Source organism: Zalophus californianus, chromosome 4 (assembly GCF_009762305.2).
Source record: "Zalophus californianus isolate mZalCal1 chromosome 4, mZalCal1.pri.v2, whole genome shotgun sequence".
NCBI classification, from domain to species: Eukaryota; Metazoa; Chordata; class Mammalia; order Carnivora; family Otariidae; genus Zalophus; species Zalophus californianus.
In genome coordinates, this window is record NC_045598.1 from 4,446,880 (window position 1) to 4,460,759 (window position 13,880).

The window sequence follows — 13,880 nt, forward strand, 5'->3', positions numbered from 1 at the left end:
ATCAGCCTTACTGTGAAGGCTTGATGAATGATGATGCATATGTTTATTGAAATGGAAAGATGGGGTGCCTGGGTGGCTCAGTCGTTAAGCGTCTGCCTTTGGCTCCGGTCATGATCCCAGGGTCCTGGGATCCAGCCCCATATGGGGCTCCCTGCTCCACAGGAAGCCTGCTTCTCCCTCTCCCACTCCCACTGCTTGTGTTCCCTCTCGCACTGTGTCTCTCTCTGTCAAATAAATAAATAAAATCTTAAAAAAAAAGAAATGGAAAGATATTCATGCTATCCTGTCGAGCTGATTACCGGTAGTGTGACCCAATTTGTTGTCTGTATTCATATGCCTACAAAACAATTGTGAAGGTAACATATTTTCTAGGTGGTTAGGTTTGTTTTATTTGTGCTTGCCTGTATTTTCTATTTTGTGTATTAAGGAAATAATACAAGTTTATTTTATTTTTTTTAAATATTTATAAATATTATTTGAAGCCATGTGTACATATCTAAGTCAACAAAGGAATTTGGTCAGAAAATAAACAGATTAAAAAAAAAAGAAAATAAACAGATTTAGACCCATCAGCTGTGTCTGGAAATTTGAAGAACCTACTAACCCAGGCACGCTATCTAGTTCCTTTGTTCACTCATCAACCTTAAGATTTGAAAATGGGAATATGAGAAATTCATTTACTGAATGACCATGTGATTGATATAGTCGGCAAACTCTTGAAATGTCATTCCACAGCCTGCCACGGTAGAAACACTAGTGTTTGGTAAGAAAAGTGTTAAATCTAGTCAAAGACCCATAGTTTAGGGGGAAATGTTTGTATTTAAAGATTAAACTTGTGGGGAGAGGGCAGCTGGGGGGCTGGGGGGTATGGACAAAAAAAAATTAAACTTCAACCATGAAAATTTTAAAAATTTACCTCTTCCACAATCATGAAAATGGTCTCTGCCTAACTTCTTTATGATAAAGTAATTTAATGAGATTTAACAAATCATGGTACCATTTCATTTTAAACATTCAAACTATGCAATTTTGATATGTGAATTCTAATTTTAGTCAGACAGGACAAGAGGTCACTGAGATCATTTTACAAAAGCCACTGTTACCCTTTTGTCTCCCCCTTTGCGAACATTTAGGAGCACATACTTTAGCATTTATACCATCAAAAAAGAGATTGCACCTTTTTTCCTATCATATACCCTGATTCTTTTCTGCTTCTGGACCACCTAAAGTGTGGCTTGTAATAAACTTACTCTATGTAAACTTTTCTTTAAGGAGCGCTACAGTATTCCCTATTTATTAAGTGCATTATTATATGTAAATGAGATATGGTAGATCAAAACATTTCAACAGTATCTGGCATAGTGTTAGCTATTAATGTTTATGGTTTACCGGTATGAGCCATAACACAGCAAGTTCATCTGATCTCTGTGATAAGTTATTTTTCTTGCTATATAAAGAGCTGACAATACATGGTTTAAAAATTACTTATTAATGACTTAAAACTAGTCATATATATATATATATTCATACAATGGTCAAGGTACTAAAAGTTGAAACAAGACAATTTGGGGGAATTATCACGTTTTTTTCTTCTCCTGGAGATGGAAGTGGGAAAGTCATAAAATTGCAGCTGGGAACGATCCACAGGAATTCCATACTATTAAAGCTGAACAAAAAGCTGAACCACCAACAAGCATTTCTGGGAGAAACAAACCTTTGGTTATGTTCATGCCCCGCACTCAAGCACTGAGTTATAATGGGAGGCAGAAAGCTTTCCTGAATGTTCCCCAAATGAATGTAGTATAGCCGGTGAGATTTAGAAAGGTGAAACTATATTTGGTAAGCCAATTAAAATAACTACATTCTCAAATTACTTACTGGGAAACTATGGTATTCTTAGTATTTTAAAACTTGTCACAACCTGTCTAACGTTGGTTTTTTTTCTTCTTTTCCAAATAACTATAATCATCAGAATATATATATATATATATATATATATATTTTTTTTTTTTTTTTTAAGCAGAAAACAAGGAATCCCAGACTCCAAGAATCTGGCTACTGTGGCTAATGCTCTTGCACTAATCCTTGAATTCCAAATTTGCCCCCTGGAGCCCAGGTGTAGTGCAGGACACCTGAGAAATAGACTAGATAAACCAACTACATTCCCCCACGTGTACATATCATGCTATTGAATCTGGGTCAATTATTGGTATTCTAGTCCTTCCCTGAGTCTAGGGATGGGATGGTAGATATAATGTCTAAATCTCCTCCACAGGGCTAAATTTCTAAGGGGAATCAAAGGAAGGAGGCCAAGAAGGTCCTCCATGAAAATACTGGAGTGGCAGGCAGGGAAACAAGCAGACTATATCAGGTAGTATTGGTCACATCTGTGTGCTAAGAACTACTATTTATGAATAACTTATTCAAGAAATATCTATTGCGGGATGCCTGGGTGGCTCAGGTCATGATCCCAGGGTCCTGGGGTTGAGCTCTACATGGGGCTCTCTGCTCAGTGGGGAACCTGCTTCTCCCTCTCCCTCTGCCTGTAGCTCCCCCTGCTTGTTCTGTCAAATAAATAAATAAAATCTTAAAAAAGATACATACATACATATATATATATAGAAATACTGAATATCTATTCTGAGCAAGAGTTATCACTGTTACATGACACAACCCAGGTCTGGAATGTTCTTTCCTCAGTGTGACTGAGTGGTTCCATTCAATATAGATCCCTGAATTCTAGGGTTTTGTCATCAAGTCCATTATTATTATGAACAAATTCTTTATTTTACTTTATTTATTTATTATTTTTTAAAAATATTTTATTTATTTATTTGACAGACAGAGACATAGCAAGAGAGGGAACACAAGCAGGGGGAGTGAGAGAGGGAGAAGCAGGCTTCCCGCAGAGCAGGGAGCCCGATGCGGGGCTTGATCCCAGGACCCCGGGATCATGACTTGAGCTGAAGGCAGATGCTTAACGACTGAGCCACCAGGTACCCCTCTTTTTTTTTTTTTTAAAGATTTTTACTTATTTATTTGAGAGAGAGGTATCAAGAGAGAGCAAGAGTAGGCGGGGTGGGGAAAGGGAGAAGTAGACTCCCCAGTGAGCAGGGAGCCCAATGCGGGCCTCGATCCCAGGATCCCAGGATCATGACCCGAGCAGAAGGCAGACGCTTAACCAACTGAGCCACCCAGGCGCCCCTCTTTTTTTTTTTTTTTAAAGATTTTATTTATTTATTTGAGAGAGAATGAGAGAGAGACAGCACACGAGAAAGGGGAGGGTCAGAGGGCGAAGCTGACTCCCCGTTGAGCAGGGAGCCCGACGCGGGACTTGACCCAGGGACTCCAGGATCATGACCTGAGCCGAAGGCAGTCGCTTCACCAACTGAGCCATCCAGGCGCCCTTTATTTCACTTTCTTAATGGGAAGGGGATTTAATATTTCCTATGTGAAAAATTACATCATTGCCAACAATGATCAGTTACAAAAATTCCCTCTTATTTTTTTTTTTTTAGATTTATTTATTTGACAGAGAGAGACACAGCGAGAGAGGGAACACAAGCAGGGGAGAGGGAGAAGGAGAAGCAGGCTTCCCGCGGAGCAGGGAGCCTGATGCGGGGCTCGATCCCAGGACTCCGGGATCATGACCCGGGCCGAAGGCAGGCACCCAACGACTGAGCCACCCAGGTGCCCCCAAAATTCCCTCTTTTTTGTACTTTACCTCCAATCAATATTCTTTTTGGCATTTACACCTTTAAACTAACAATAGGATAATATCCTTCATGGTGTCCCTTTCTTATTCAGGCAAAACAAGTTGCTCCTGGTAATCTGGCCCTGGGCAATGCTGGCTGACTTCAGGGCATTTGCTCTGGTCACAGTGATAGGTAACATTCTAAATCCAGCTAAATCACCTGAATGTGACAACTCTCTATGAAGCTGTTGGTGATGTTTCCACAGGCCAAGTCCAATGTCTGTTTTTAATCTTACTAACTTTCTAGAGGTCCTCAATTTGTTATCCACGCTGGGGAGTCCTCCAATCCGGCAAGGCATTGCTCAAATAACATTAAAAGATAACAACAACAATAGTAAACTACCATTTATGGAAAAAGGAACTACGATAAAACTTTTATAGTTTAGGAAGCTGAGGCTCAGAAAAGTACTTCTGAGATAAACCCAGTCTCTTAACCAGTAGTTTCCTTCAGAATTATCTTAATCTAAACAGCAACAGTCAACCAGCGAGGCAGGCATTCACTCCCTTAGAAATAATCTCCTAGAGGTTCTTCTAATCATCTTTTCTGATTTAGTGTCCAGGAGTCAGTTTCCTGATTCGAATTTAAAATTTTACGTCCCTCCTCTTTAACGCAGTTCCTCTGTCTTCGAAGCTACCAAACACGTTATTGAACATTTTATAGATTTTCTTTCCTTTCAAATGGTTATCAGAAATGTCAGGCCTCCAATGGTAATTTTATCAGAGCAGATAATTTTCAACTAAGTGTTCAGAGTCAATCAATCTTCAACATATAAAGTTGTAAAATACTCAGCGGTCCAGCCTTTAAACACCGCAAACTCAATCAAGTATCAATAAAATCATTGTTAATACCAGATCTCTCAACCACGTTTTCCCCTCACCCCACTGGTGTAATGCTGTGAGGAATACATTCGGAAGATAATTCAATTAAAGAAAACAGGGGTAGTCCCAAGATCAGGCAGAGAGGAAAGAGAGAGAAAAAAAGCGAATTTAAGACTAACATCTTCCAAAACACTGATAACCCTGGCACAGAGTTTTTATAAAAACGCAGTTACTCGACACCCCAACGTGGATCCTACAAACACCAGATCAGCAGTCCCGCCGTCCCAGGACCCCCGGGACAGGAGGAGCCGGCCAGAATACCCCGGCCGCGAAAACAAGTTCGCCCCGCCGGGTCCGAGCCCAGGCGGCGGCCGCGACGTCAGCGCCCGTCGCCCCCGCCGCGGGGACCACGGCCCCACAAAGGGGCACGAACCCCCAAGTCCAAAAGGAGACGGCAGCCGCCGCCGCCGCCCTCCTCCACCGAGGCCGTCGGCCCCGCCCCCACCCGCCGGGGCGACTCCCGCCCCTCGCCCCCGCCGAGACCGCGGCGCTACCACTCGCGCCGCCCCTCCCCCACCGCAGAGCCAGCGCGAGCCTCCGCACCTCCCCCGCTCCGGCAGCCTCAGGTCCCGGAGACACCGCCCCCACAAACCGGGCTGCCGCCGCGGAGCTCTATGGGGGCTGGAGTCCGCGAGGCGGCCTTTGTGCGCCTCAGAGGCGGAGCTGGGACTACTACTCCCACAATGCTCCGCCCCCGCCCCAGGCCTTCGGCTTCCCGTCGCCCACAGACTACATTTCCCGACAGCCCTCGCGGCTCTCCCGCCCTCCCTCCCGAGACACGAGCCGAACTGGGCGTCAGGTCGGGGAGCGGGTCGGGTTCCCGCTCGCCGCCGCCGCCGCCCCCCGCAGCGACTCTCCCGCCTCTCCCACCGCGCCGGTCGCAGGAGCTGCATCGCCAACTCTGCTCGGCCGTGAAGCCGCCGGCCCGGGAGCACTGAGCCCGGGACGCAACGCGCCGAGCCGAGCCCCCTCATCACCTCCAGCCGGGGCGACCCCTCCCGGGTCCGCCCTCGCTCTGCGCGGCCGCCGGCGCCCCCAGCCCTGAGCGGCTCGGTGGCCCGGCGCCCGCATCCCGGGCCCCTACACTCCCGTAGCCGCCGCCCCCCACCCTGAACATGGACTCCGACTCTTGCGCCGCCACCTTCCACCCGGAGGTGAGTGAGGGCTGCGTCCCGACCGCCCCTGACCCACCCCCACTCCAGTCCTGCGCTCCCGGCAGCCGGACCCCCGCCGGCCGAGCGCCGCCCTCCCCTCCCCCAGCCTTTCCTCGTCGCCCCCTTGGGCGCCCAACCCCGCCCCCCACTCGGGCCCGCGCCCAGTTCTCCCTGCCGGCCCTCGCCTCGGCGTCCCTGCCGCGGGCGTCCGCGTCCTCCCGGCGCCCCTTTCCTCGGGCCGCCGCGCCCACCCCTCCCCGGCCTCGCGTAGCCCCGGGACCTGTCTGCGCCCCCGGCCTCTCACCGCCGGCTTGGCTTACTCCTTCCCTGCCCCCGGGGACTCGGTCCCAGCCGCCGCCGCCTCGAGTTCCCGCTTCTCTTAGGAGCCCCTCCCCCCTCCCGGAGGGGCTCGCGGTCCCCCTCGGACGGGGACTCCGCTCCGCGCGCCCCCGCCTGCTCCCTTAATCCCCGGGCCCGGTAGTCCGCGCCCCGCCCCCTGACTCCCGCGCGGCCCCCGCCCCCTCCGGCGCCGGGGGCCTAGTTCTGCCGGGTCCCCACCCCCGTAAACACCCGAGCCGAGCCCCCCACCCTCGGCACGCTCTCCTCCCCCTCCGGGGCCCCCGCCCCCCGGCCGCGGGCTCTCTCGCCCCGCCCCGGCTCCCCCTCCTTCCGGGGATCGGCCCTCGGTTCTCCCGGGCGGCCCCTCTGGCGCCCCCGCCTCGGTCCCCTCTCCCTCCGGAGGCCCGCGGGGCTGGGGTGCGGGTCCGGCCGCAGGCGGGTGGGGGAGGCGGCGCCGGGCGCGTTCACCCGTCGCGCTGCCGCCTCAGGGCTTCGCGGGGCCCACCGGCCCCGGACCTCGAATCCTGCCCGGCTTCCCGCGCCCCCTCCCCCGCGGGATGGGCCCCGCACCTTCCGGGGCCGAGTGTCGGCGGGGGGCGGCTTCCGCGGAGGGCGGGGAGGGGGCCGCACCGCCATCTGCTTTTCCTAAAGGCGGCGAGGCGGGCGAGGCGGGCGGGGCGGGGGCGGCGCGGGTCCCTCCGCTTCGGGCCCGAGGGCGCCGCCGCCTTCCATTCCGCGTCCAGGCCCCTGACCCACTTGTGCGTGTTCCCCGCCGAAATAAAAGTTCTCCCCGAGAGTTTGAGGGCCGAGGGCTGCGGCCCTCCCGCCGCGGCCGGAGCGCGGGCGGTCAGTTCTTCCCGGGGGTGGGGGCAGGGTCTCTTCGACGCAGGAAATGCCGGGGACCGCTTCGAGGCCGGGGGGCTCCACCAACCTGCGAGCCCCCCGGGGGTCTGAGCGGCCGGGGGTGGGGGGCGGAGGGCGGAGGTGGTCTGCTAGAACCAAGTTGAGAAAATAAGAAGTGGAGCCCTTGGAAGGAAACCTGCGGGCAGCACGCCGGGTGCCGGGCCGCTTTCTTGGCCCTCGGTCCTGGGGAGGGGCTGGGTTGGATCCAGGAACCCACCCCCCAGTTTCCTGTCCCGCGTTCGTCCTTGCAGGATAGTGGGACCCTGGGCCCTGGAAATGGTAGCTGAGCACGTAAGGATGAGGTTGGGGTGGGTACTGAAGTACTTTTAAAGGAGACCTCAGTAAATACGCTAGTCGAATAAGGCGAAATAAAGCAGAGTTGTTTTGCTTAGTAGCAAATAAGGGTTCTTTCTCCCGGAGCTGTTGTTCCTCAGGAGAAAAACCCTTCTTGTTGAGGGCATTTTTAGATTGAATGGAGACAGGACACACAAGCCAAAGTCCTCTCGTATTTCATCTTCAAGGTGCAAGTAAACCCAGCCCGACCATTTCCTTCTTTTTTTTTTTTTTTTTTAAGATTTTATTTATTTGTTTGACAGAGAGACGCAGCGAGAGAGGGAACACAAGCAGGGGGAGTGGGAGAGGGAGAAGCAGGCTCCCCGCCGAGCAGGGAGCCCAACCCCCACGCGGGGCTTGATCCCAGGACCCTGGGATCATGACCTGAGCCGAAGGCAGACGCTTAACGACTGAGCCATCTAGGTGCCCCCCAGCCGGAGCATTTCTGGTTTGTTTTCTGAGTCAGAGAACATTTGGGCGCTGCCCCCCCCTGGATGTTGGCTGCTGCAGCAGGGGACGGAGAAGTGGGGGGTGCTAGGAGGAGGGGGCCACAGAGCCCTGGCTGGGGAGGGTTCAGGCCTGAGTGAGCTTTGTAGGATCAGGAGTAGTTGACTTTTGAAATCACTTAAAATACTTTGATTACAGCTGCAGCTGAACTTTATTTTCAAAATGGAAAATCTGTAGCAAAAAAGTAGTTATTAGAGCTCCTGATAGGCCTGCAGAGCATGGTAGATAATGTCGGAAGATGCCATGGGAGCGCGAAGAAGTGGAAGCACTAAGAAGTGGACTCTTCTACGTTTTTATCTCCTGCCCGGTTCCCAGTGTGCTTGGCATAACAGCACGATACCCCTCTTTCAGCCTTCTGAGTGCAGTGTTGTTTCTTGACCCAAACCTACCTTATCTTGTTTCTTAGAGTGTTTGTAAACGTAGCAGTATATTTTCGAGTGGTTGACAATAAAAGCTCCAGCTGGCTTAGTTTTGTTTCTGGATTCCACCTACAAGTGCCTACACTCAAATACACCCCTTTTCTCGCCTGCTAACAGGAGTGCTCCCCCAGTTACAAGAGGCGCAGGACTGTGGAGGATTTCAACAAATTCTGCACCTTTGTCTTGGCCTATGCCGGCTACATTCCTTATCCAAAGGAGGTAATCTTCAGTGCTTCTGCTGGCAGTGAAACCAGTGGCCGCGTGGGGGTCTGGGATGGGGCTGCTGGGGGACGCCAGACGGCTGTCAGGTAGAAACCTTTCTTCAAAACTTAGCCCAGCCTGGGAGGTGGTTCCTAAAAGTCTGATCGAAAACGCAGGCTTGTCTAGAAATGATTTAATAAACTTTGGGTATTGGTTTGCATATAACACGTTTGACGTCCATCTGCTCTGAATCTCCAGGGCTTATTGAGTGCCTGCAGTGGCTGGGCAGTGTTCTTGGCCCTTACAATATATGAGATGGGTGCTGCTGTTGATCCCCATTTTACAGATGAGGACGCTGGGGCCCAGGCCTGGGGTTCAACCAGATGGTTGGGCCCGGTCCACACTGTCCTTCCTGGTGAGCAGCTCCCCAGTTGCTGTGCGCACCATGTTACAGAATCTTCAGGGACTTGTGGCCAAAATCCTGAATTTTAAAGGATTTTTTTTTTTCTTGCTAAATAACGGGTAGGACTAAGGACCACTATTGTCATGGTGCTCAAACTTGTACGGGGCTAAAAAGAAAGGATTATGGTATTTCTGGGAGACCAAACCCCAGCATTGGCTTATCGTTTCTGTTTGCTGTGTACGTGGATAAATGCACCCTTTGTACCATGCAGAATGTTGCCACTATTTGCAAAGAAAATGCTTGAATGGCCTGAAGGAACCGTAGGGATGAGCTCACTGCCTTGGGGCAGTCATTACCTAGTTTGATTTTGTAATATTTGGGGATATCTCCAGTTTTTAGGAAGAGTGTCAGGAAATTCTCAAAACTAATTTAAATTCATTTAATTAAAAAGAAAATACAACCCTTGGGACTGCAAGTGGAAGGGAGATTTTACAATCTGGGAAAGATAAGGGGGTATGAGAGGGTGTTCTTGGCAGCTTTCTAGGTATTTACTGGGCATCGAACGAGTTCCTGGCTCTGGACAGGGGCTGAGGGCGGCTCAGCAAGGGAAGGTTTTCCTCCTGGTGTGTTAACATTCTATCTGGAAGGTCATAGTAAAGTACTTATGACACCATTCCTAAAGAGCACTGCTTACGAGAGCCGAGAAGGCCACAGTTCTGACAGCCCTCGTCTGTAGTCCCGACCTGGCTTGGGGGTGGGGGTGCGGGGCCTGGGGAAGCTCTGCTCGGGGCCAGCCCTCGTCGCCGGGGACTAGCGCACTAGTCATACCCCTCGGCCCTGGCTACCTGTGCTTCTGTCCTTTCAGGAGCTCCCTCTGAGGAGCAGCCCCAGCCCTGCCAACAGCACGGCTGGCACCATTGACAGCGACGGCTGGGACACGGGCTTCACTGACATTGCGTCGGCCGTGCCCCTGCCGGTCTCCGACCGCTGCTTTGGCCACCTGCAGCCCACCCTCCTGCAGCGAGCCAAGCCCAGTAATTTCCTGCTGGACAGAAAGAAGACAGACAAGCTGAAGAAAAAGAAGAAGAGGAAGCGAAGGGACAGCGACGTGCCCGTGAAGGAGGGGTACATGGGGAGCCTGTTGAAGCTGGAAGCTGCCGACCCCTATGTGGAGACCCCCACGAGTCCCACCCTGCAGGATAGCCCTCAGGCTCCCGGCGACCCCTGCTCGGGCTGGGATTCCGATACTCCTTCCAGTGGGTCTTGTGTCACGGTGTCACCTGATCAGGTCAAAGAAATAAAAACTGAAGGCAAACGGACTATTGTCCGGCAGGGAAAGCAGGTGGTGTTCCGGGACGAGGACAGCACTGGCAATGATGAGGACATAATGGTGGACTCGGGTGAGTGGCCCCTGAGGGGGTCCAAAGAGCGGTCCCTTCCCTGGAGGGTGACAGCACAGTGTGCCCACTGCCCCTAGGGAGGACGGTATTGGAAGGCGGACACAGATGTTTAGGAAGGGGGTGATGGCAGCTAGAAACAGCTGAGATTCCAGGACAGGCCTCAAAATATAAAAATAAATATAGCTTCTCAGTAAACATCTCACGGTTAATTCCTGGTGCTACACATTTCAGTGTCCTTGGTCACGCATTTACCCCACTGCCCTGCCCTACAGTGTGTGTGTGTGTGTGTCGAGGATCAGGCTTCACTGCCGCTCAGCTGCTCTGCCCCCCGCACCCCTGGGGGCTGGCGGGGGAGGGACTTTGCTGGGGGCGGGAGTGCAGGCAGTGTTTTTTCCCCTCTTCACACACGTGTCTCTCCCTTCAGATGACGACTCCTGGGACCTCGTCACTTGCTTCTGCATGAAGCCGTTTGCCGGCCGCCCTATGATAGAGTGCAACGAGTGCCATACCTGGATCCACCTGTCCTGTGCGAAAATACGGAAGTCCAATGTCCCGGAAGTGTTTGTCTGCCAAAAGTGCCGGGACTCCAAGTTTGACATCCGCCGCTCCAACCGTTCCCGAATGGGCTCGCGGAAACTGTTTCTGGACTGACTGTTGGTGAGCGAGGAGAGCATGGGCGAGGAATCAGAAGGGACGGGGGGCCTCTTGGCTCCTCTTAGTTGAGCACAGAACTCTCAGCTCTGGTGCGGGCAGACCCCTGCCATTCAGGTGCCTAAGCAAAAGGGCAGGCTGTCCAAGGTAGGACCTGTATCTGCCAGTGACTGAATAAAATCCTCGTTGGCCAAAGCTGCTGCTAGAGCTGTGTTCTCTGCAGTGGAGGGGGGCTCACCACCCAAGTACAGTGAGTTCAGTTCGGCTGAAAGTGAGGGTGCGTGGTAGTTGTGAATTCTTGCTATCATTGTTAACAAACTCCGCCGGCTGGAACCAGCGCTAGCTGTTTTCCTGCTTCCGCTGTCTTGGGAGAGGAGATGTTCAGTTTCCCAGGCCTGTTAACGAACAGCCATACGTGTAAGCTTTTTCCCAAGTGTAAGTCTTTGACCGTAAGTGTCTGTACAGCAACCATCGAGCTGCCCCTACCTTCGTGGCCTGCCCTCTCCCTGCCTTGGCTGCTGTCTGTCTGTCCCTGCAGGCTGCCAGCTAGAGTCCTCTAGTCTCACTCTTAGCGGAGCCCTGGGGCAGTGGCTAGCTAGTGATCCCTCAGTTTCCTTCTGTTTGTTAAAAGGGACAGTGTGTGGCCACTTCTTGGCGGGAAAGGGGTTGGTTGGGGGGTTGAGGTGGCCCGTGTTCATAACTCAGTTTCCTGTTTTGCACGATGTAAAAAACCTGTCTTTTTTGCACGATATAGCCAAAAGTATTGGCAGATTTCTGCCGGGGTGCCCTTTCCAGTTGGTGTATGAGGCCCTAGGGGTGCCCAGGCGAGCTGTTTTCAAGCGAGAGGGCACCTGGATTCTGTCCTCTCTTTCCCTCACCTTGTTCCAGTAGCAATGTAAAGGTTAGGCAGTCACGGGAACGGCATTCCTCTACATCATGAGGTAGCGAGAACTCGAAGGGAAGGCCTCTCCTGTGGTTTATTCTTAGGATGCCCTCATACAGGCTGGCCTGCTGGTTTCCCGGGGCAAGGTTAGGATTTGAAGCCTTTTTTGTTTTGTTTTGGTTGTTTTTTTTTTGGTTTTTGTTTTTTTTTGGTTTGAAATTGGCGAGGGAGCGATATGGTAACATCGGCCTCCAGGAGTATACCACTGAACTGTGCAGACTTCCTTCGATCTGACCTGGGACCTGGACCGGGGAGCCTCCGGTGCCCGCCCGCCCTGGAGAAGCCCAGGAGTTTGTGCCTGCAGCTCGCACAGGGCTGTGTCCGAGGGCCGTGTACCTGGGCTGCCGCCGGTGGCTCTGGGCCCCGCAGGGACAGGAAGGCTCCCACTTTCTCCAGAGTTGACAGTGCTCTTTGGCAGGTCAAATACTCTTCTCAAAAACTTTTTTTTTTTGGTAAGTAGATGGGTGTGTTTTCATACACATTGTTTCTCGTGAAGCATGAAAAGGGAAGAATGCCCCAGTTAGTCCTATTTATTTACAGCAGGGTGGACCCCCGGTCTCTCTGCTGGGCTCTTCATGTGGCACCCTCGTGCTGGGCTCCCCCCGGGACTCTTCACATTCTCTCCCCGAGGCACAAAGGGGGCTTGAACTCTAATTGGCTGATCGGAGCCCATGTTCTGCGCTAGTATCGTTCATGCTTCACCAGCCAGCTGCTTTTTGTTGTGTTTTGTTTTTAATTCTGTTGCTTATATTAACACAGAAATAGAGAGAAATAGTTTCTGAAACCCAGTTTATCGTGAAGATCCCCAAGGGAGAAGTTCTGCTGTAGAGAAAAACAGTAAGAAGCGGGCTTAGAAACCACCTTCTCCTCAGACAGCTGTCTGGCTCTGATGAGGGCAAACGTCCAGGAAAAGTTGGAGAGGAATTTGCCAAAGATCTGCCCCATGACATTGCCTGTCCAGTGTCTTCACCATGAGAATAGCCAAAGTTCCAAAGTGTTTTTCCTTTTTAAAAAAACTCCACGAAGTTTTAAAAGTGCATTTAAGAATATGTGTGATTTTAGAGTGGAACTGCCAGGCCTGGCGATTGCTGTATTGCTTTTAGAAGGTTCGATGCCTGGTGACGCCTCTGGAAGGTACTTAATAGTCATTTCGATCTGTTTCCTTCATTTCCTTTTTGTTCTTTTAACAGATCTCTATCCCTGTGGGTGGTGTCTAGGAAGTCTCAGGACACCTTGGTTTTTGTGTTAGCTTGAGCTGGGCAGCTGCAATCAGCTTTATGCAAATTAGGCGTGGCCCATCTAGGGGCTCCTGGTTGGTGGCTAATAGAGTGAGGGGAGGGAAGGATGTCACCCCAAGAGTAAGCCTCTCCCATTGGCATTGGCCAGGCCGGACACTTAACATCGTTTACATGGTTCTGTGTGATTATAAAGTTTATGTGTATAAAGCGAAGCTGTTTCTGTGAAACTGTATATTTTGTAAATAAATATATTGCTACTTTGAGGTTCATGCCTAGCTTCAGGTGTGTGTTTTCTCTGGGGAAGGACAGTGGTGTTTCTGCTCCCTTCATTACCTCTCCCAAACCATGATGACATAGAGACTTGGGGAGGTAAAGTCTGAGTTGGTTTAGCAGGATGAAGCGTGCCCACAACCTTTCATACACTTTTCTAGTAAATTCTCCAGGATCAAACCACAGTATGAATAGACATGAATAGCTTTCGCAGTTTCATCATGCTGTGGATTAGCTTAAGCCCCAGTGAGTGGTTACCTGCTTTGTTAAAAGCTGCAACCTCCTCCGAGGTTCTGCAAGCAGATTTGCAGTCTCCCAGGGGTGCTCATTCTGCCCCTTTACACTTGGGGGTCCCCAACGCCTGTGCTTTTTCTGTCACTCAGCTGTGTCTGCCCGCCTCTAATCGGGGACCCACCAGTAGTCAACTAGTACCTCCTTTCGAGCAGCCGGAATCTACGCACCAACACCTTAGAATCTTGGAAATAC

The 13,880-nt window shown here is 51.5% G+C and overlaps 1 protein-coding gene across 1 annotated transcript; it reads left to right on the top strand.

Annotated features, from left to right (window-relative positions):
• The first annotated feature begins 5,416 nt into the window (after window positions 1-5,416).
• On the top strand, window positions 5,417-13,393 carry PHF13 (PHD finger protein 13). Its single transcript, XM_027574831.1, has 4 exons — window positions 5,417-5,787; window positions 8,406-8,507; window positions 9,758-10,292; window positions 10,717-13,393. The coding sequence occupies exons 1-4, from the start codon at window positions 5,749-5,751 to the stop codon at window positions 10,941-10,943; spliced, it is 903 nt and encodes a 300-aa protein (XP_027430632.1). The 5' UTR covers window positions 5,417-5,748; the 3' UTR covers window positions 10,944-13,393.
• The last annotated feature ends 487 nt before the right edge of the window (window positions 13,394-13,880 follow it).